At 38.8% G+C, this 25,060-nt stretch overlaps 1 protein-coding gene across 8 annotated transcripts in view; it reads left to right on the plus strand.

Moving 5' to 3' along the window:
- Positions 1-25,060, plus strand: part of kirrel3b (kirre like nephrin family adhesion molecule 3b) — a 282,241-nt gene that overhangs the window by 188,279 nt on the left and 68,902 nt on the right. For all 8 annotated transcript variants that reach the window (XM_079826192.1, XM_079826195.1, XM_079826193.1 and 5 more), the window contains exon 4: positions 12,034-12,191. In XM_079826192.1, the coding sequence (XP_079682318.1) occupies positions 12,034-12,191 (158 nt within the window). The remainder of the gene's footprint in view (positions 1-12,033; positions 12,192-25,060) is intronic.

The following is a 25,060-nucleotide window of genomic DNA, read 5'->3' on the forward strand; positions in this document are numbered from 1 at the left end:
TATGAACTAATGGCTAAATGTTGTGGGGGGTGAGACTATTCAACAGAGACCCATTATAATACATTTTGATCATAATGACATAAGCAACTGATAATGTAGGAAACAGCAGAGAATTGTACATAATCATTTGCATTGATGTACACAAGCATTTGCAACTTGTTTAAAGAAATGAGAAACTGCTTTTTTGATGTGCACAAGTGACACAATGATGTGAGAATTGAACAGGTAGTTTTGAGAATTTCAATTCTGATCTGAGAAATGTACCAAAGCGACTGAGAAAAACTGTAAGCAGACAGTCTACTCTAATGATTTGACATACAGTTGCAGAGTTACTTAAAGGGACCATCAAAATACTTCTAGCCTTGACTAACTAAGCAGTAATTATCCACTTAAGCCTCAAGGCTTTGAAAAAATTGTGTGACCCGATCTTCTAACCTGCGATTGTAATATATGCAAGCTCTGTAGCAGAGAGATCTCTGGGCTGTCTTTTACAATGTCAAGAAGCCTGGTCTGAGCAGTAGTGATGGCAGGAATGGGAGTGTGACTACCGCTCTTCTCAGTATTTCTTACCTGACAGTTGAAGTGGTCCCTTAGCCCCTCACATACCGACTGAAGGCAGAGGTGAGGGCAGGTGTACTCTCTACAGACTTCTGCATATATGCTGGATCAGCCAATCCCGCTAAAGGATTTGATATATGATCAAGCGTTCGAAAGTGGAGAAAACTGAATCCCAACTGTGAATTATCCTGAATACAAAATTGCTGAACCACGTATGGTTGCTTGTTTGAAAAACTTGGGAAAAGCTGGAGGGGGGGGGGGGGGGATCCTTTCCTCCATCAAAGAGAAACCTGTATCATCATGTCAGCTGTGACAAGGGAAGGCAAAATCAGCTCACTATAGCCAGACCCTTGAATTTTGAACTCTACCTTTGCAGAACTCTGGGATTTTGTGGGTTGACCTCAAGAGGTCACTTTTTCCAAATTATTTATGAAGAAAAAGGGATTCTTTCTACCTTGCCCTGTGGGCTAATTATATACTCTCCAAAAGACCGCCATCCTTGTCTTCTCGCTTGTTCCCTCAACATTAATCTCAGCCCAGGTGAAAACGGACAGCAGAGTAATGGAGGGACAGAGCTCGTCCCTGGCCTTATGAAACTATCAAAAGGTTACTCACCACCGCCATACTCCTGAAGATTTTCTGCAAGTCTGCTCTTTCTAATGGTCTTGTAAATGTTTCTCATTGCTATTTGCTAAAAGGAAAAGTAAGTAAAGTAATAGCATAAGCAGTGAGATGATCTTACGTTCTGTTATCTTGTAAGTGCTGAAATTGCCCATTAGAAAATATTTGCTTTTCAAGGGATTAAATCCTAGCAAGATGCCAGGGCTAAATCTACCCCACTCATTTATCCTTCCCTTTTGCACAAATGAATCATTATGATTTCATAACTAATGGAAGATCAAATATCCTTCCGGGAAAAATAAATAGGTAAAGACACTTGGAATCTGTATTACTTCGTATTTGGAAGTCTCAAAGTCTTAGCCTATGATTTGATAAACAACTTCAAGGCATGGAGATTGTTAACTTTTAATTGCAAATCAACAAGATGCAACCGCTCAACATCTTTTCACAAACGCCCTGCTTATAGTCTTATGAAGATAATCAAAGGTCATCGGTTTGAAATCCAGATCCACACAAGTGCAATGCCCTGAACACCACCGAACTTCATTTAACAACATGTCAAACCTAGAAGTACAAATGTTCACCCCTTAGGAGGACAACAACCCACTCTAATAAACTTTGAGTTGCAAACTTTGCAAGTAAAATACTTTAAGAAACTAATCAACAACAATAAAGCCCCGTTATTCAAAGCCAATGCAACTTTTTCTATTTTGGACCAACAGTTGCTGGCAAACATTCAGAGCTTTCCAAATCCCATAAATCGAGTCTGTGTTTGTGCGCATGTTTGTTGAAAGATGATTCTTACCAAATCAAATATTAGAGACAAAATTGGTTAAATGGCTGGTTTATGTACCATTATGTTTGAACTATTGCACATGTAACTGCGCACAACATTCAAGCAGATGTTATTTAAACGGACGATTAGCTTTGCTGGGAGTTCCACCCTGCTGGGCTGTGACCTCAGACACATCTGCAAACACACTCCTGTGACCTGAATGACAGATGAGACTCTGTACAGATGTTCTGTTACTTACAAACGTCAAGCTGTCAGCGTTTATGTGGAGTAAATCACATTGACATGTTGAGTTTTTGGATCTATTAAGTTACATTTAAACTGCAGTTTACACATACCTCTGTGATAGAAATGTTTCAAATTTGTTGATATTTTTGGGAGATAAAAGTCAATGTCAGTTCAAAACTGTCCTGATAACACAATGAAGACCAAAAAAATTTAAACAAATGACATACAGCAAATTCTTCTTTATTGTTTATTAGTATTTAAAATAAAATATGTATCTGACAATTCAAAGTCCATTCAACATACAGAAACATGCAGGGGGAAATCAAATGGGATATATCACGATCCATGCATACCATTATTACTGTTTGTAAAGGTCAACAAGTCTCAAATATCAGATAAGTTGACCCTTTAATGACAAGACAAGTTAAAATAAATATTGAACAAACATGTCAAACCAAGAAGTAAAAGGGTTAGCATATATTCAAGTTGTAAGGAACACATGTAAGAAAAATTACTTGGCACTTGATAGTTACACCACATGATATTTTAAGTTCAGAAAATTCTTAAAAATATTATATCTATTTTTTGAATCCATGAATTCAACCAGTAAAAGGACTTGGTTTTTACAAGACAATACCTTTTTACCCCACCACTTTTTAAAAGTAATTGAAAAATTGCGGAAGGTGTGTATTAAAGCAAAAGCACGATCTACAAATCGTAATCATTTAACACCTTTTTCCGCCGGTCAGAAGCTTTTTTTTCATTACAGATTTGCGCAAAACTTTTGCCATATTTCCTAATAGTCGATAAAAAAAATATTGCGAAATAACAGCGTTTCCATTAACTGATGTTATGCGAGTAAAAAATGTTTTTCCTCACGTGAAAAGTAATTCCAAAAATTATGCCACGTATGTTGTTAGGTTTATGTATATCCCAGCCACCGCATGCCATTATTTTTAATGGAAGGAGAAGCGTGTGTTATTCAAGCACTGATGGAAAGGAAAGCCCCTTATACTTGAGCGGCACATATCAGGTGTTTCTGGGTGTTTCTCTCTCTTATCTGCTTCAAGGTCTTGATAAATTGTGGCATTTTATATTCTATTGTTTTTTTATGAGTTTAATAAAGAACTCGTCTTCTGTCCAAACATACCGCGCCATCTGTAAAAAATGATCAAGGTTTACATAGGCCAGGTTATTGTGACGCATTGCTGCCAGCCTGCCACATACAGAGACGAGCAAAATGTTTGAATTTTTTTGAAGTTTTACCACTTCGTTACGGGTAACAGGTGCCATGGACCGCTCTTTAACCTAGAAAATACGGACTCCGGTTCACAAATATAATAAATATCTATAATAGGCCTACTGTAATATATTGTATGCTATACTGTAATTCTAGAAATGTATTAAAAAGAAAGACGCTTGGAAAGAGTCTTATACATCACTGATCCATATGCTTTTTTGTTTGCCTTGTGAAGTTCACTTATTTCTAGTGATGCTGGTTGACCAAACATCTAGTTAGCTTTGTGTCAAGTGAGTTTACAGAAAGGCAGATTAAGACGAAGAGTACAATTCCAAAACTCAAAGTTGAATAATAATCCACAGGGCAGGCGGACAGATGCAGAACACACTAAATGTGATGGTGACCAGACAAAGAGTGACTGAGAAGATACTACTTAAATAGGAACTCGAGGTAATTAATCAAACACAGCTGAACAGAACAAACTCATAATGACGTGGCCATGGTAACAAAGTGGTAGCGGTGGGAAAAATCAAACAAAGGAAGACATGTGACTAATGAAACCATGAAAACTAAAACAAACTGAACATAACTGACACCTTTTAGGAACCAATAGCCAATTCCAGAGCGCACCTTATGATGGTATTTTTTTACAGCTTCGTTTTCATCTCCACACCATTATAAACACTTCACCAACTTCCAACCACCACCTTTTCACAATCTGACTCCACCAAGCCTCTTAAACTAGAGGTACCCAACCGCATCTCATAACTTCCTCTCTTTTCCAACCTACTGCGTAGTCAGAGGCCATGACAATGCTCTCGGAAAACAAAATGAGTCCGCTTGTAGTGGTCACGCCAAAACCCAGCCCACGCTCACCGCCAATGCCCCAGCACCTCTATTTCCTGCACACTTTGATGCTTATTCCAAGGTAAATCTTATTTTCTTTCCATCACCTTTGGTTCCCCAACCCCTGACTCCACTCTCCTATAACTCTGGCAATCTGGCCGGGCATCACTCATGCATCGAGCCGTTGAAACCGTACCCGTAAAGACTCTGCCAAATGGAGAGAAGAGAAAGAAATGGAGAGAGCAGGAGATGGAGAGAGAATATGGAACAGCGAGTGTTTACCGTAGAATTCTGCCTCCCGCAAAGCAACACATTAGTGACAGCGCTGTGAAGGGAGCTTTGATTTGGGCCAGTGAGCCACGTATGTCACTTGTCTCAGTTCCTGGCATGTTTTCGATTACACTTCCTCTTCTTTCTTGTTTCGTTGCTGATCTATCTATCACAGCCCGTAGCAGCCGCGTGAGCAGGTGACGGGGTCCGTTGCTGAAACAGACGGGCCTCATTGTTGTGCCAGACACGTCAGAGGAGGCAAAACACCACCTCACCCATTCAGTTCCCAGCAGATTGCTTTCCCCCCGTCCCATACGCTGGATTACAGGCCATATCACCTCACTCTTCCACAATCTTGTTTTTGATGTCAATAACTCAACCTGCGAAGCCACTGCCGTAGAAGCCCACTGTAAATGAAGTGAAGTTTCCTCCCCTGCAATTATTATAGCATCAAAAACACTCTGGAGAATAAAAGAGATCTCTCTCTTGCTCTCTCACATGTCCTTCCTTTTAGTTCCTGGAAATGAAACAACGCCCATCCAGTTGATTTAAAAAGCTTGTCGTTGACATTCAAGGTCCCCAGTTGATTGAGCCAATGTTTCAGTCCATTTGGTTAATTGCAAATCCATTTGCCTGCATGTTTTTTATTGTTTTCTTCAGACACATGCTACAAGTTAAGAGTCTTGTCACCTTGAGCCAGGTCTTGTCTCTGGCTACAGGTCTTTTTATTGTTTAATAATGTTTTTTTATTAATATACATGGACCTAGGAGACCTTAGATATTGTACAAACACTTTCACAGTGAAATTGCTCCTCTGTTGAGTTATATTTTTGCTCTTTCCACTCTCAGTTCACGTCCTGACACTGTGAAACAACTCTATATATGCTAGTAGTAAGTTACAAAATCCATACAACCAATAAATCAGCGCACATTGAAGGGAAGTTTGCCAAGCTCATGTCGTTCCAAGATTTTCTTTCTTCCGTGCAGCAAAAAAATATGTGCTAGTGTTTTCTTTCCCATACAATGACAGTAGACGAAGGCGAAAAAGCTGTTAGCTTCAAAATTGACAAAGAGCAGATTTCTCAAGCCATATGACAGCTTTGTGTGATGGAAAGACCAACATTTAGGTCATTATTTGCTGAAAATCTCTTCAGATGTAACATGTCGTGGCAGGTTTTACAGCAATAATTTGACATAATATGTGTTCGTTTTTCATGCGACGCTATCATATTGCTTCCGAAGACCTAGAACGTTTTAATGTAGTTTCATGCTGCTTTTTTTGTCATTTTTGAAGCTTGAAAGCATCTGTCTTCAGTCACCTATAGGCAAATCTAAAATTATTTGTGTTTCAAGGAAAGAAATGATGCCAGAATTCATTCAAACTGTAAAAGCAACTAAGAGATCACTAACAGGCAATATATCAGGACATGCAGGACAGAAAGACAGAATTATGGATGAAGCTTTTCCCAGCCAAGTGGAGGGTGGAAGAATTGCAGCCCACTGGCCAGTAATTAAAAAGGAGCGATCAATCCGCGCTGCTGACCGACTCATGAGAAATCTATTGAGTGACTGTGGTAAAGCGCTAATTTGAAGCCATTAGGGGATGCAGAGTTTGCAAACAGGCCGGTAATGATGATGGCTTGCATGGCTACAGGGTTGCCCTTTGTACTGCTGTCAGACACTGCAGTGTCTGGGAGAGCTGAAATTAGAAAGGGAATGTCTGACAAAAACCTCAACGCCAAAGCCCGAAATAACAGCTCCTTCCTTTAATGATCAGTGCCATTTGTAGTGAATGGGAACAGCCATAAGGAGTGACAGGCCTGTGGCAGAGGAACACTGTACGGCTCTGGGATGCTGAGGTCTGTGAAGAGCAAAGAGAAATGCAGAATCTGATTTCACCAAGCGCAGCAGGTTCCTGAATCAGCATTCCAATCAACCAATCAGATTTGAGGGACACGTTTACAGTTTATGCCAAGTTTAGGTTTACAACCAATGTTTGGTGCTTCTACATCAGGGTTATTCACCTATCATTTCGGGGTTACTTTTTGATAGGGTTAGGTTTAGGGGTAGGGTTAGGAATAAATTTTCCGACAGGAATGTTGTTCCAGGATGAACAAAATATGTTGACCTCTTAAAGGGACAGTTCACCCAAAAATGAAAATTCTGTCATCATGTAGACTAGCTCAAGTTGTTCCAAACCTGAATACATTTATTTGTTCTGCTGAACACAAAGGAAGATATTTTGAAGAATGTATGTAACCAAGTAGATCTCGGCAGCCATTGACTACCACAGTGGGGGGAAAATACTATGCTAGTCAATGGCTGCCTAGATCTGGTTGGTTACAAACATTCTTCAAAATATATTCCTTTGTGTTCAGTAGAAGAAATAAATGTATATAGTTTTGGAACAACTTGAGGTTAAGTAAATTATGAATTTTTATTTTTTGGATGAACTATCCATTTAACTTGGCAAAATCAGGACGTGTGCATTGAAATACAGACCCAATGACTTGTCTTGATTCCAAAAGCAGTCTCTCTTTTATTTTCCCCCGATAGTAGGAGCCCTTTTGAGTTGGACAAGCCTTCTTTTAGGCTTTTTGCACAATTTGCACAATTTAAGTAATTACGTTAATAACAAAATCTACCAGAAAAAGAGGACTGCAATATTCCCTATCATTTTTGCTGCTAAAAGCAGTCAAGTGCAGCTGCGTTTTAGCTGATATGATTTGAAAAAAAAAGTTTTTTTTCCATCTTTGCCCTGGTCTGCCATGATCAGCCACACTTAGAAAGTTACTAATAAAAAGTCACTTAATCTAAATGCCCTTAAACACATTAAAATAAAAGATCTGCCCTACCAAGGACATCTAACTCAGAAATATAATTAATTCTGTCGCATTTAAAATGGACCCTCGTGGGAAAGCTAATACATATCCACAATAACCATCCTCACGGGTCAAGAAAAAGTCAGGACTGCCTGTATAAAGCCTGAAGTGGAGCAAGCCTACTGTGCATTTTTGTCTATTGAGAGATCTATACTTGACCCTGCAAAAGAAAAATCAGACCTCCAACTGGCAAAGAAAAACTGCTTTCCTTGGCATTAATATATCTGTTAGATCTGATGTTTGCAAAATTGCAAAAAATAATGTATTTCATTTAATCGTCATTATGACTAGAGTATCACCTTGGCATTATCTGAAAGCTGCAAATTACTACTTTCATAAGCAAAAAAGATGCTCAGGCAAGGAATCAATTATGTGGAAGTTTAAACAAAAGACGAATCTCTGCTATCAGTCCTCATTCTATTATTTGTGTTTTTAGTTTTGCAGGAGGAGATGAGGAGGATGTGGTTGGTATAAATGCCTGAAGGTACAAGTCTGTATAGCAATATAGCTTTCTATTTCACAAATGTGTATGTGAATTTTGGGATATTGCATTAAAACAAATGCTTTATGGAAACATGCAAATCAAAAATTTTAAAATGCACATACATGCTCACTTAGATTTATGCACTTGAGTTAAGACACGCATATAATCTACTGTGGAAACACTGTATACATCCCTAAATACGTCATTTATTGCATTTAATAAAACATTTCTGTTTTGCACCAATTTTCTCATAAGGGGCCATTTTGTTTTCTTTGGCACATTGAATGGAAACTTTTTTGTAGTGATATTTCAATATTTTTATTAAATCACACTCATAACTTGGATAGAAACCGAGCTACTGTGGCTCACCGGTGCCAGACATAACCTTCGACACCCATCAACTATATCAGAGAACTGAGGCTCGCTCAAAAAAAAACTGGCTGTAACATAAAATTCCCAGTCAACACTGTCATTCATAAATGATCACACTTTTACCTTACCCAGGATCGCACACGGGGTCACGTCGAACAACCTGACCATCAACGATCATACGGAACACGAAAAAAAAACTACACAGCGTACATGTGGCTTTGTCGTCCTCCCAGACTTTTTCTCCACTTCCAGATCTTTAAAATTTCATCTGTGGGAATAATTTATATTGTTTGTGTGCACAGCTGAACGTACACATTGAGTTCTTTTAATAGTGTAAGCAAAGAGCGAACAGCTTTCTTTTTCAGCCTAATTAAAGACCATTCTGAACAACCTCTTGACTGTAATTATCTTTCTCTTTGCTGTGACCTCCTCTCATTGTCCTTTTCTCTTTCTTTCTCTCTCCGCCAGCTGCTTACTAACTTTGATTTTCTCTTGCCCCAGATCTGTTCAGTAATGAGCATGCAGGGCGATCAATAATTCACTGGAGTTTGAATAAAACCCAGGATGATCAGGTTTGGGTGTGTGTTAAACAGAGAGAGTAATCAGTGCCATTCATGAAGTTGTTTTCTGCTGGTCTTAACGGCCCTCGCGCAATGTCTCCTGGCTGCTCTTAGATTGCCTCTACGCCCCCTCAGTCCTCAATCGCTTCTCCGCTTCCACGCTGTTATTACGCTCCATGTACAAATTCAGCATCACACTGCGATGATGGTTTCCACATACATACAGATCACACCTGCTCTCTTTATATCCAGATGAAATTAAAGCGCTCTACTATGATCAAACCTACTATGCTCTGCCCACACTATTTAGTTCAGAATACCGTAAGTTGTTTTTCAGTTGCAGCTTTTCTCTCCATGTGTACATGATATGAAATGATCGAAATTATACAACCTAGGCTTATGAAAATTTCGCAACAGTCAAAAGTCCAGTGAGTCGCACTAAAAAGCATGTTCAAATGTCTCAGAAACAGATAAACGTGATTGTGACAGCAGTTTGAAAATGAAATATCCGGTGAATGGCACTAAAAGGTTAATCCTCTGTCGCGTTTGAAAATAACAACACCAAACCCTAACATAAACCTAACCAATAAAAATCAAGCGTATAGCTTCAGTTCTGGCAGGTCACGTAAGTCAAATTCGCATCAGCTGTCTGTCAGCTGATCACGTCTACACTGTAAAAAATGATTGTGATTTTAACGGTATTTTACTACGGTGATGCTACGGTGAAAAACAGTTAATTAGTTAACAGAAAGTTTCCGTACTATATACGGTGAATAACTGTAATAGATCTAACCTTACATTTCATTTAATTTTACAGTAAAATACCGTTAAATTTACAGTTTTTGGAAGTGAAAAAGAACAAGTCATTTTGTAATTTACAGTGAAAACCCGTAAATTGACATTCACAGAATTCCATGCGTGACACTTCGCATTTGTTTCTTCTTTGTTTTTTTTAATCAGTTATGTACATTAGGGTTTTATGTTACATCTGATGTTGTTAAATTAATGTTTATTGCATTTTTACCATGATGGTGTTTAGTGTTTGTGTGAATGACGCTGAGCACCTTCTATATATTAGTATTGTCCTCTTAAAAGCTGCTTGTGATGAGCTTTGATTCATCACACGATTTTCATCACCACTGTGATTGGTGGTTGTCCGTATATATCAAAGGTGCATAACAGATATTAGTATTTCAATAGGTTGGTAATTTAACATTATTTCAGTTAATGAAATGTTTTTTTTACCGTAAATTGTTTACAGTGTAAACATAATCATTACAATATAAACCTTTAAATTCTACGGTTTTGAACTGTAAAATATATATTTTTTAACCGTAATTATTACATTTTAAACCTTTAAATTGTATGGTGCTGTCCCTAAAAATCTAAAACGTTACTGCCGTATTTTTACGTTAAAGTTCTGGCAACCATAGCTGCTGGTTTTTTACCGTAAATTTTACGGGGATTTTTTTTACAATGTACCTATAGGAAAACAACGTCTATCACAGCATACATACTGTAAATAAGCTCCTTCAGTACTATCGGCAGCTATCGCGTTTCTCCAGAGCTCATTTACTCTCCTCCATCCCCAGCTCCTCCTCTTGTCATTCAGGATTTGGTATTCTTATTCCCCTTGAATCAGACTAAACTACTGAATTATTTTGTACATTTAACTCTTATGAGCTCTCAGGGACGTTTTCATCCACTATAAGGTGTTTTTGAGTCTTAATTTGGCCAGAACTTTCTCTGTGTTTCAGCAAATGGAATTATTTTTGGTGACAAATCTTATTTTGACATATATTTTGGGAAATTGAAAATTATTGAAAAATTGAAATTTTTCACAAACTCAACGATACACTGTGGGCAAATTCACTACCCTTTCATTATATCCGTGGATGAAAACATCCACTAAATTAAACTGCTTTAAAAATGTATTTTTTTTTTTGCATAAACCTATTAATCAACCACAGCCTTGATCAAAAATACTAAAATGTTTAAAAAACATAAACTGCCAAAAATTCTTAGTTTATGGCTTTTCTATGTAGTTTTCTATGGAGTATAACAGCATATTATTGTGTGTATTATTGTGCAAGCTTTTTTTGCACAGGCCTATCTAAAGGGTTAATGGTGCCACCTGGTTATCAACTGTAAAAATAAAAAAATGTACCTCTGCCCAACAGGGAAATCATGCATGATCAAAAATGCATGATTATATGGTATTATGGCTTTGCAATCAAAAAATGTGGTTATAATGGAAGTCAAAGGGGCAAAACAGCCACGAACAGTAAATGAGGGAGAAAAAGTTAAAATCTGATGCTGCAGAAAAAATATTTTGTGGATGTTTTCATCCACGAACATAACGAAAGGGTAGTAAATTTGAACAATGCACAAGGGTTAATATCAACATTAATGATATCTGCAATACATTATGTTGGTTCTGTTCTGTTTACCCTAAGGGGGGTCATTGCTGATCTCCCAGCTCTTATCCATGCTAGGCTGCCCAAAACAGAACCATATCGGCAAACCAAACTATATCCTAAAAGTCAATCAATCATCTTTGACGATAGTGGTCCTGACGGAGATGCATTTTCTGAAGCGACCATGTCACTTTAGCTAGCTTCTAGAGGTCTTTGACTCTCATTTCACAGGACTCGTACTAGTGCAATTCTGTACCAGGTGAGTTTACTCGTCAGAATAGCCAAACTTATTCAGCTGGTTAGGTGATGCAAACGTCAAAATGTATTAGTTTACAAATCATACACTATGGCAAAAGTATTTTCAGGTCATAACCGTACTGCGCATAATGACTCTTCATTAATTGATAATCTGCACCGTAATCATGATCTGTGTGAATAGGAATAAACGTTGTTGGTGTTTTACTGGCTCTTGTGTTTATTTGAGCTAGAAACTGCAGTGTTTTTTTGGGAGTTTTGCATAATTATAGGTAGAGGCATGTTTTCCAATGAGCCTATGTTGCAATTAATATATGCAGGCAGGCACTGGAAATGACTCACTAACCTTTATATGTTGCATAAGTCTAGCGTTTCCCAGAAGAAAGTCTTACAGCTCAGGGGTCCATGTTGTAGCACAAGTTCATATCGAATTTTCTACATTTTGAGTGCAGACCTGGTATCTTGGCAGATCTCCCAACATTATTTTTCATTTTCCTTCTTGTGTAGTTCCACCTGATGACCCAGTCATCACCGGAGGGCCTGTGGTGAGCCTGAGAGCGGGCGACCCCCTCAATCTGACATGTCACGCAGACAATGCCAAACCCGCTGCATCAATCATCTGGATCCGAAATGGGGAAGTGCTGAATGGAGCCATGTACTCTAAGGTAAGGATTGAGGGGTCTGTACTAATCATGATAAATTGAAAAATATATTATCGACCAATGGTTTACCACATCGAAAGTAGGTAAGAAATTCAAAGTCTACAGGGAAAAAATGGGCCATATCTTCAGTGACTTGGAAAATTGGTCACTTTGTACAACTTTGCAGACTGGATATACACTGCGCAGGCAACAATAAAAGTCACTGTTTGGATTTAAATAGGCTAATGCTTAGGAGTCTATGATTGGATCATTATTGCAGTTATTATTATGTTTCTAGCATGTTATATGTTTGGAACAAGTTCTTCTAACTAGGGTTGTCAAAAGTACCAAAAGTGCTCTTCAAAAATATGTTATAAATATACATCAATGACGCTTTTCACAGATACTCACAGGAGCATTTGAATGCAGGCGCCTATCGGTCCGCTGGTCAATGTCTTCTTGTGCTTTCAAACGCTCATGTGCGTTGATCATTGTAGCCAATCACAGACACACCGATGAGCGCATGAGCACATTGGCCATTCAGAGGTGTTTACGATTCCAGCTCAACAGCGCTCAAAGCGTCACTTTTTTAAAATTTCAGTGCTGAATTGGTATCGCGGTCGATACTTTTAAGATTCAAGAGTTTTATTTGTCACATACACAGTTACAATAGGAACGTAAAGTGCAGTGCAATGGCAGTATGTGAATGTTAATGTTTAAACTGGATGTTTATGCGTGTGCGGGGTGAAGTGAAGTCACGTGACTGAGTTCAGGAGTCTGATGGCCTGGGGGAAGAAACTCCTCCTGAGTCTTTCAGTCTTTGCCATCAGGCTACGGAAGCGCTTACCAGATGGCAGCAGGGTGAAGTGAGAGTTTGCAGGGTGATTTATGTCTCTGATGATTTTGGTAGCTCTACCTCTGCAGCGTTTGGTGTAGATGTCCTGCAGAGGCGGGAGAGCTGAGCCTGAGATGCGCTCGGATAAGCGCACCACTCTTTGCAGGGCTTTGCAATCGTGACTGGTGCTGTTCCCGTACCACGCTGTGACAACGCTGTGACGTTTTGACAACACTACTTCAAACCCTAATTGATGGAGTGTGTAGCTTTTCATTTCTTAAACAACCATGTAGGAAGACACATCATGGCCATATTCCAGGATGACAATGTCAAGATTCATCAGACTCAAAGTGTGAAAGAATGGTTGGGAGGGAGCATGAAGGATCATTTTCACACATGAATTGGCACCTCTTGGTCTTGTGATGTGCTGGAGGAGACTTTAGAGTGATGGACTCTTGCATTGTCAATACAAGATCTTGACCAAAAATCGATGCACCTCTTGATGGAAACAACATCACAACATGTATTTCCACCAAGAGGTGCATTCATTGACTGGTCAAATTGGTCAAGATCTTGGTATGATATTTGCTCCTATTAGATTATAAGATATGAATAGAAGTGTGCCATTATGTATTCAGTTAGACACTATTATGAACATTAAGACTAATTTGTCATTTACATGTTTTTGAAGCCTCCCACACAATTATTGCAAGTGTTTTATAATAACCGCAATAACACCAGGTAATTTCTTCTGTATGTTGATGTACTTCAGAGAGTAACAGATTGTCGAAAAAAAAAATGATGGGAGGGGACTTGGTTTTATCCATCAGCTGTTGATTAGATGAGGCAAAATATCCAGTTATGAAATTTGGATTAAAAATGATAAGGTCATTTTCTCTCTTTCTCTCTTTTTTTCTTTCCAAATGGAACATATACATGGATGAACCACGCACGACAGATCTATAACATGCATTTAGAAAACAGAAAAATGAATCTATTCCTTCCCTAAAATAAAGGTATAACATTGCATACAGCAAATGTTTTACATTTAGTTTAGTTATATTCTTTTTGAGACGACAGAATACTCTATAAGGCGGCTTTCTTCAATTTCAAATGAAATGACCACTCGTCGTGAGAGCCATCTGTGGTCATGATTGCTTGCACCATCTGCACTCATTCGCTTTAGCCCTTAGCTCCATTTGATTGGAAGAAAATCCCTGGAAATCCAGCCTCTAACTGAAATGACAGAGACATGTTTGTCCTCCTTACCCTGCAAAATGTGTCAACACAAACAAACAGATGGCAAGATAAGGCAAAGCCATATTGTTTTCCACCAATTTTTTTTTCTTTCCTTGAACATCCCTCTTATGAAAAGGTCCCCCTCCCCTATACAGCTTAAGTGATGTGATCAAGCCCAAATCCATGTGTCATAATGCTGTTAATAATCTCTCCACTGCACTCAAAACTAATAATATTTCAGCTCTACTTGCTTGATCTTCTGCTGGGGTCAATCTGAGGAAGAAAGCAGCATCCGAGTAATCAACACAGCCATATAAATAAAAACTGCTTGGAAGATCCTCTTAGCTAATGCTAATGCTACCCCCTCTTTCTAGCTGATCTGATTATTGGCTGTTTCTAAAGAGCAGATAAACACCATTGATTTAGCTGGTGTAAGTGAATGCCATATTGCCCATCAGCACACTCGCTAAGGGAGACGCCGCTAATCGAAGGACAAGTGCTCGTTTTTGTGTGGTTGGTGCGGTGACGGGTGTGAGGGACAGGGCATCTATGGATGGATGTAGGGAGTTGAGCTTTATAATATCTCTATTCATGCTATTAAAAAGCAATGCAGTCAATTAAGCCACACTCACTTGGTCTGAATAATGGAGAATGGGACGAGAGGAAACGTTCTCATACTCCCCCCTCATCAGGCTCATAATGCAGGCCAATATCTGTATGAAGTATGCAGTGAATATGTCTTTCTATTGGACTGGCATTTCTGCTATCAGAGAGACATAATAATTCAAATGACTAGTGTGTCATTTTTCCATTACTAGATTTCGAATGGCCTCTGAATGTCATTACTTGATGAGCTGCAGTAAAACACAGATAGAGGTGTTGTAGATGTGGCGATAAGGCACAACAAAGGCAAAGCAGCACACGGATGGGATGGAGGAAATTAAAATCAGGTCAGCGATTTGAAGAGTTTGCATAGTGTGCAAATTTTTAAAGGGGCTATTTGTAAGAATGTCCATGGATTAATCGCTTTTTTTTATTGCCAATATGTGAACAGATTGTAACGCAACAAAATATCCCCAACTTCCTAGATAATCTATGAAAGCCTGACTTATTTTCATTTGAAGGACTCCGGTTGTTTTTGCCAGGAAAATGAAAAGTATTTGACGTTTACACACGCTCCTGAGAGCCCCTCTTCCATTCTATGAAACATGAATTGAATGCTTACACAATGTTCAGGATAATGCCGAAAGAGCCATTCTGTACTGTAATGTCAATGTGTCATGGAAAGAAAAACTAGCCAGATTTATGTGGCTATGTGGAACTGTGGATAGAGATGGCGGTCAAGTGGGTTAAACCACTGAACTGATATGCAGAAGGTTGCTGGTTTGATCCCAGCAGTGTGTCCTTCAGCAAGGCACTTTACTCCATGTTGTCCCTGTAATAAGTGTAAGTAAGTCACTTTGGATAAATGCGTCTGCCAGATGCGTAAATGTAAACTATGTGTACTATATCGGGGGATTAAATCACATTCAGTCTCTTATATGTTACGTGTGAGCAGGTTGTCTTGCATAACCAAAATTGTCTTTTGGCACCACAAACACAGCTCAACTATCTTAAAGACTCTCCTAAACAAAATTGTATTTAATTATTATCATTTTGTAAATGCTTTTGATATGCCAATCTATCTAAAATGCATTAAGAAAGAAGGACAGTACTCAAAACAGCGATTCTATGGAAATCAATAGAGCGCTGCATGAATGACAGCCTTTTTCAAGACACTTAAAGGGATAGTTCACACAAAAATGTATTTACTCACCCTCAAGTTGTTCCAAACCTGTATGAGTTTCTTTGTTCTGCAGAACAAAAAATAAGATATTTAGAAGAATGTTTGTAACCAAGCAGATAGAGCAACCATTGACTACCATGAAAAAATACTATGGTAGTCGATGGTTGCTCTATCCCTTTAACAACTTTGAAAAAATGCACAAGTGGGGTTATACTGATGTATTTTATGTCGTAGGATAACATGTGAAAGTGTCTTGAGCTTGTGTTCACCACATACCTTCTTTCAGCCCATCAACCCATTCAAAAAACCCATTGACTTCAGGAAGATGGAACCGGAAGTGCTAAAATGCTAAAGTGTTTTTGGGTTTTTCCTGCAAAACTGCATCATCCCTGCACCACTGTATTGGCAATGAACTGTACCTCGCTAGAAACCTCCTCAGGTACAGGACTTCAAAAAATGCCCTTCCATCCTTTGTTTGATTATAAGTATTATATGACTATTGAAACCTCACAGAAACGATGCATTTGTTTATTATATGTATTCATGACCTTGGTTTGCTCTCCTTTGAGGGGGGCTCAAAACTTAATTGGGTGGATCAGACCTCCTCAAACACCTTTGTAAATCATTTAGTAATGGCTACAATTGCAGAATTAAAGGCTGAATATATATATATATATATATTTACAATTTTTTCTTCCCGCCTCCACAACTGCTCAAAACCTTCCCTTTTCCTCCTCGTCCATCTCTCAAATTTAATTTTACCCCCAAGACTTCATCCCTGCTTAGATTTCTGTATAATTAGTGAAGGCTTTTAAATAGTAATGCCCACCATGAGAGAATATTTCAATATTTCAGATAGAGTTCTAATTAACTTTAGTATCAAACTGAAAGTGGCAAAATGTTTCATGCTGCTGAAGCTGGTGGCACGCAGCGCAGCTCCGCAGACACGCCAGCCTGATTGTAGCCTTCACGCCTCTTCTGTTAATGCTTGAAACATAATTTTGCCTCCACCCCTTCATTTCTCTTCCCTCCCCAACTCACCCTCCTCTTAATTAACCTTCTTGCAGTTTTGCCACTGAAATTAAAAGTGGGAGAGGAGAGAAGTAAAAAGGCATCTAATTAATTGCACCGTAAAATGGTGGAAATTAATCAGAACTGGAGGTGCAAGATTAAATTAGTTAATCAAAGAATGGCTTTTAACCCCAGGAACAGAGACAGGACTATGCACTCTTTTTGAGGGAGATGGAAAAACAAAGCCGCAGAACACTTATCTCTCTTAAAGTGAAATTAATATGTGGTAATAGGCGGTGCAATGTGTGGCCGCGCTGGTCTTCAATTATTACGGCTGATTCGAAACACCTTCCAGCGACGGTTCTCGTTTGAAAACGCGTTAAGGGACTTTGCGACGGCATGCTAATGTTGCCAAAATTATAGTATTAGTGAGGCCTTGAGGTCTAATCAGCAAATCACTGCCGCTTTTTTTTCCAGACGTCAACCTTAATTTCACACAATTTTTGTCTGCACACTTCAAAAGGATGTTTACTGACATTTGCTAACCTTTAAGCAGAGTAAACGGCTAGATGAGGCCAACACAGACACTTCATTTCCAGATTTTGACATTTGACAAGGGACAGGCCCGTTTGACATGCACATGCAGCTGAGGCATTGTGCCTTAAAAACACATCTAGTTTTGACATTTCTAATTCAGTCTCAGTCCTCAGTTTTTCTCCACTCCTGATTTCCACCCTTCACTTCCTGTAGGAAGAACTGACACGCTCCAGGCTGCACCACCAGAAATTATCTATTTGTAATTTGGAGCTATTTTCGGCCCGGTCCTGGTTAAGTGTTGAGTCCTTGGCTGTTTCAGGGCCCCATTCAAGATTAATGACTTCAGACAGGCCCTGAGCAATGAGGGAAACAATCCGGACTGTGTCAGGCAGGATATTACATTGACACATCCTGTGGCTGACAGCTTGTGTCTTTCAGCTGGTGAGGTGAGCACCTAGTCTGCCGAAGCAACAGTCGTCACGCTCGCTGCTCGACTCTCTGACAAACACAATATGCAGTACAGTATAGAATGGCCTACATTTGGTGAAACCCCTTCAGGAGAACCATATACACACTGCAAATGAATTCAGGCTACCTAGGTTGGGGGGTGGGTGTGGGGTTAAGTATCGTAATATTAGTTTAAACATTATTAGTATTAATATAGCTAGTACCCATAAATGTTGGAGGGTCACTGGAGAAATGTGCCTCCAACCAACAAACTCAAATTCACTGCAGTTATCACTTGTGACTGTATGCATTTTCAAATAAATTATGATTAAAGGTCCCATGGCATGACATTTTCATTTTATGAGGTTTTTCAACATTAATATGAGTTCCCCTAGCCTGAATATTGTCCCCAAGTGGCTAGAAATTTTGATAGATGTAAACCGAGTTCTGGCTGTCTTTCTCTGCCTTTGAGAAAATGACATCCCAGACGAGCTGATCTTGAATTTCCCTGTTATGACGTCATAACAGGAACGGTTACCTCCCTTTCCTCCGCCCAGAGAATTCGGCACGCCCATGCGAGCGCCATTTTTGTTTGTCCTCGAGAGATCATGGCTTGTGAACGAGTGAATGTTGACAGTTTCTCAGTGTTTGGATGTACTAATGAAAACAAAAGTCTTTTTTCAGTTCCTTCTGATCTGTGCTCATTGATTTCTGATGTGTAGCTAATTATTCAAGTTCACATAGAAATTTATTATTCGTGCTGCGGCTTCTCTCTCTGTGTTTTCGTGTGTTCTATCTTGTGAGTCAGTGTTTTTGTACGTCCTCGTCGCGTCTATCTGTTCTAAAATGTGCATACAGTCGTGAGTTTCTGCTCAACATCGGCAGAGCCACATCTTTAGAGATAAACCTCATGCATTCCTAAGCTTGGGCTGCACTGACCGGTTGGCCTTCAACATCCCCGACCCCCAGTACTGCATCTGGCCCACAGCGGAGGCACCAAACGCGGCGCGAGATTAAGCAGAAGGGGGGTAAGCACGGAGTATCTGGGCTAGGCTAGCCTGCTATCCCCACAATAAACTGGATTACATTCGATTACTGCACTTTTGTGGCTTTGTTTGCGCTGTGTACTCAATGCGCATCACTGACGCTTTTCATATGATAGGAAAATATCTAAAAATAACGCTATAATCAACACTTACTCGTAACTCGTTCATCTCAACAGCTGTAATGGTACATTACATGTGTTACAAAGTTGATAGAATAAGGAGGAAGACGGGCTCGGCGTGACTGGGACTCGTGTTTATTCAGAACTCTCAGATACAAAGAAAGTAAAATCGCGCTGACAGCGCTCTCACAACTCAGTAGTTACAATATATAACTTTGTTAACAATCGCTCCGTCTCTGGTCCATTGATGTCCGGTTTGCGAACAAATCGTTCTTTTTTAACCAGTTCTTTTTAGTGAACCGATCAAACCAATTCACCAAATCAAACTGAATCGTTCTAAACGGTTCGCATCTCGAGTCGCTGATACATCATTTACTAAAGTTACTAACTTTCTGACAGGAGTGACAGTCCCTCTGACTAGAAATAAACTAATAACCTGAAGTATATGTTAGTAACTACAACAGTTCACTGAACTGAGACATGCTGAGAGAACTGATGAGAAGTGAACTCAGGTCCATCCGTCTCTCTTGCAGGCTCGTGCCTTGTAGACCTCGTTAAACCACACCCCCTCCGCCACAATATCTAACACTCATTTCAAATGCAAAGATGTCAGCCAATCACAACAGTGGACGTTTTTACTGAAGTCTCACTGCAGACACGCCCCTTGAAACAGGGCATTCAGCCAGAGGGAAAACATCAGTATAGAAAAAATGCCTTTTATTTCTAAATTATGACATTTTATGATGTAAAAATCATACTAACAATATAAGTACACCTCAGAATACATTATAAAATAAAATAAAAAATCCATGCCATGGGACCTTTAAAGGGGCAAATTATTGATGATCTCAAAAAACACTTTTACCATTGTGCATCACGTAACCAGCCTCAGATGTACGGCTTTTCTGGTGTAGTAAACTTGCTCGATACAGCAGTGAACATATGATACAAAGCGCTCAGGTTTGAGACAGTGAAACATTAGTCACAATAAAAGAGCTCAAAGCCTCATAGAAGCAAGCTAAAAACCACGGTTGCTTAAGTTTTTAACCATTAAATGCATGATTGTTTCTCCAATCATTATTACATATTTGGATCTTTAGCGACCATGACCCCGCATTTGAAACTCCGGCTAAAGTCGCATAATCTAATTATAAAAAGATATAGAGCGTCAAAGTGTTTATGTAAATGAAAGATTATGCCAAGGGCTTTGAGAAACAGTAGTCAGTTTTTAATTTATAATATTATAAAAACTGAAATGAATGATTTTATTGACACTACGTTTTATTATATTGCACCAAAAAATACTGGACGTGGGCTTCTTAAATATTGATTTTTATCGCTCTTTGTTTACTTTCGACGCAGAAACAACTGCTGATTCTTATATCATTCGGTTTCAGTCCTACGTCAATAGACTAATCCTCTTTAAGATATTATTTAACACGGATGGATCTCTACTTGTTGCAATAATATAAAACACTCCTGATATTAGAGTAACAATTACATGAGAATAAAATTAAGCATATTTTGTAAACTTTGGATCTTGGAAGGGTTCAGATTGAGCAGATGTTTTATACCATCATCCCTGTCCTCGTCAGAGCTCATTTAACAGGACATTCAACATCTGCCTCATATTTGCAATCATTTCTCAAAACTATGATTTTCAACATCTCCAAAATCAATATTTAGATCGTTGACAGCTTCTTCACCAGATCCACCATCAAGTGACAGTGACACTAATATTGGGGGAAATATTTACCCGGAACTTCATTAAGACCCCGGTTCCTGCGGTCAAAGCACACAGAGTACCACCCCAAAATCCCTAGTTTTTGGGGAAAGTTCCTGCGGTGAAAACACGGCTTTAGTAAAACATTGCCAGATTCACATGAATCTTTTTCTGATCAAACAGAATGCATTTATAGTGCCACTCACTGGACATTTTACTTTGAAAATGTCACAAAATGAGCAAGAAGCAACGTAACATAATTTTGCAGAAATGCCGCCACAGGCAAGTATATCGATGGCCAAAAGAGGCAGACCAAGCAGACAACTCAAGTTAAAACTCAAAACAGCAATAACGATAGCATCACACAGGGACACAATTTCATTGAGAAAAGCGCCTACCATCCGGCATCAAAATAAACAGATTTTTTGACATGTACATGTACTCAATGCGCACAAATAACAATTCTGATCAATCAAGGTGAAACACAAAGAATATGTACAAAGAATGTTAATAAAACAGTTGTACCGGTTACAAATACACTTACACAATTGCCCTATAACTTGAACAAATACATTTCAATTGGCAAGGCAGACATACCAATTTTAAGCTATTAACCCAGGTTAACAATCTTACCTTCAATATGTATCACATGTAAAATGGTTGTATCCTTTGAAGAACAGTACTGTGTGATTTGTTGTTTCACTCAAAACACAGTAAATCATGGTAGAAGCTCCATTTGGCCATCCAAGTTTTCCCACCGGAGCCTCACATTCAATTTCAAAATGGCTGCCACGGGAACATTATTGTTTACTTAAATCATTGGGGTTTTCCCACCTGAGTCTCACCTTCAAATTCAAAATGGCTGCTGTGTGCATTGTTGTTTACTTTTACTGATGGAGTTTTCACATCAGAGCCTCACTTTCAAAATGGCTGCCATGTGAAATGGAGGGTGGAGAGAGGACATGATGTGATGGTTAGTAGAGGCAATACACAATCTTGAAATATTTCAAGGTGAATCAGAATGTTTTTTATTTTCATTCTTAGACAGTACACAAAGCAATGTTTTAATTTTACAAAATATAATTTGACTATCAAAAAAGGCTTTTTCAGTTGTAAGAAAGGTGAGAAATGTGTGGCTTTGATGGAAATGATTCTTCATCAAGGCATTTGTGACATCTGTAATAACAGTGTATGCCTCTCTACACTCTTTCACTTTCCATTTCCTTTTTTCTTTCTGTTGGTGGGATGGCGAGTGTGAGGTTTCATTACTATATTTCAGATCAGTAGCAAAAAGAAGAAAAAAATGAGTTGGTAATAACTACTATTAGCAAGCTCCCTATATCACTGGCCTGTGCAATGACATGACTAATTATTAGCGAGTGACTATTATGGCTCAAAAGTACATTATTCTTTTAGATTCCTTGGGAGGGCTGATGACATTAATACATGGTCTTATAGAGACACAGATGGGGTCTTGACTGGCCACCCACGCAAGTCAGAGCTTCTGGCGTTAAAAGGCCACAAGCTTCTGTGTGGGTTTGGCTGAAGGGACATTTTGCCGGAACACTTTCACATGCTGGCAATTGCACTCTTATGAAACAATGTGGAGGTAAAACAAGATGTACATCCCATATAGATATATCGAGATATATAAATAAATAAATATATATATATATATATATATATATATATATATATATATATATATATATATATATATATATATATATATATATATACACTGTGGGGCTGCATGCTTGAATCTGATTGGCTGACGAACATTCTAAGATGTGCAATTATTTTCAGGGAAATACATGGCTAAAGTAGTTCCAGGCAGGCCTTGACCGCATTACATGTTCATATCACTTTGACAAATGATTTGAGTTATTTCAAAGGTCCTTACAGGCAACAAAAACCCACAACAACACAGACCAAGCAAAAAAATATAGCAAACAATTGGATAAAAACAAATTATTTCCATGTTTTTTTGGTTTTTGCCACAACATTACGTTTTATTGTGTATGTACAGCACATACTCTTTCTTCAACTCTCTCTCTCTCTATCCCACTCAAACGCACACATACAGTATGTACACCCACTCGCACAGAAACGTGTTGTCACCGCTGCTCAGACGATTTTATCTGTAATATAGTTTAGCAACTTAAAAGCTACATGCCTCCATGTTAGCTCTAAAATGTTGTTTTGGACTTATAAGCCGAGGTGTGGGATGAATAGCCCTACACACAATACTGGCCGTCACAATTATTCCTTCCACATAAATATGACTCCCTGAAATTTACACCATCATTTACTATTTACTTTTCATGGATAGATGGATGGATGGATGGATGGATGGATGGATGGATGGATGGATGGATGGATGGATGGATGGATGGATGGATGGATGGATGGATGGATGGATGGATGGATGGATGGATGGATGGATGGATAGATAGATAGATAGATAGATAGATAGATAGATAGATAGATAGATAGATAGATAGATAGATAGATAGATAGATAGATAGATAGATAGATAGATAGATAGATAGATAGATAGATAGATAGATAGATAGATAGATAGATAGATAGATAATTTCTCATATATATTTGCCGTCTTTTTACATTAACCCAAAACATTTCGATTCTAGATTGTATTCACTTGCACCATGTACACTCTAAAAAATGCTGGGTTAAAAACAACCCAAGTTGGGTTGAAAATGGAATAACCCAGCAGTTGGGTTGTTTTAACCCAGTGAATGGATTGTTTTAACCCAGCGGTTGGGTTAAATGTTTGCTTAAAACAAACCAATCACTGAGTTAAAACAACCCAATTGTTGGGTTAGTCCATTTTCAACCCAACTTGGGTTGTTTTTAACCCAGAATTTTTTAGAGTGTACATTTGCTAATAAATGTTTAAAAAAAATAATTTTCTTGAGCCATATATTTCAAATATATTTTGGCCAGAATATATATATTTTTTATTACTTTTATTAAACCCTGCCCTTGGAACCAGCAGCTTTGAGAGTCGATGACAAAGAGAATTAAAAAGAAAGACAAAGTGAGAGATAGTTTCATGGTGCATCTCTCCTGTCATTCTGCAACACAAGCCAGGAAGAATGCCTGCTGCGATGGCCAATTTATTCTGGAGGGTGACTGTTGTGTTGGCCATGCTGGTTAGCATCTCTCTTTCTCTCGGCCTCTCTGTGAGTCATTGCTGTATGACAGAGAGTGAGGATTCTGTCGAGCGCTTCCAGATGGAGCTCTACGCTGGGCGGGCAAGGCCTAGCACAGACTCTGACCACTGGAAAAGAAGATTGATTTCTTCTGTGGTGTACAACATGCCACGCACCAAAGCTTCACTCTCAAACTGCACAAAGGAGCCCACAAACATGCTGTTTTCTCCCAAAAACAACCGGTCCATGTGCAGAGACACCATGAGCACAGTCCAGGCTGTTTGTCTCCATTTCCAGTGGGCAGATGGGGGGGAAACAAGCTTTTTTTGAATCCCAGCCTTGGGATTGATTGTGAATGATGTTTTGTGCTGTCTTTCACCGTCAACACCCATGACTGTAACTGAAAAAAAAAAAAAAAAGTTTCCTTAACTTTCCATACAATAACATCCATATCCAGGGTAAAATAATTTAAAGGTGTCATGAACTGGCTTTTCAAAAAATGTTATACTGTTGTCTGAGGTCAACGTATGACGTTTGTGTGGTTTTTACATTCAAAAACATCAAAATGGATAAGTAATAGGCTATTTTCTGCCCTGGTTTTGAGCCTCTCTGAAAAACACTCGGATTTGATGGGCGTGCTGCACTGAACACTTGGAAGTAAACGCCCAAGGCTAGGATTGGATAAGATTTGCATATTTAATGAGCTTCGGCTACCGTCAGTCGCAGGAATCATCTGGGGAAAATGCTCGGAGGACTCACAAAATATCAAACAAACACAATGATTAAATCACACACACACTCACTCACTCACTCACTCACTCACTCACTCACTCACTCACTCACTCAGAATTAGACATTCTTCTTCTTTGGTTGAGGCGGCGCAGATCCCTCATTTGCTGAGCAAGCTGTCAATAAAAGCTTTTCTTTGACTAACAAGGTAGTTTTCAGCTCTGAAAATTAAAGGATATTCTTAG

Source organism: Gobio gobio, assembly GCF_949357685.1.
Source record: "Gobio gobio genome assembly, chromosome: 9".
Taxonomy (NCBI): Eukaryota; Metazoa; Chordata; class Actinopteri; order Cypriniformes; family Gobionidae; genus Gobio; species Gobio gobio.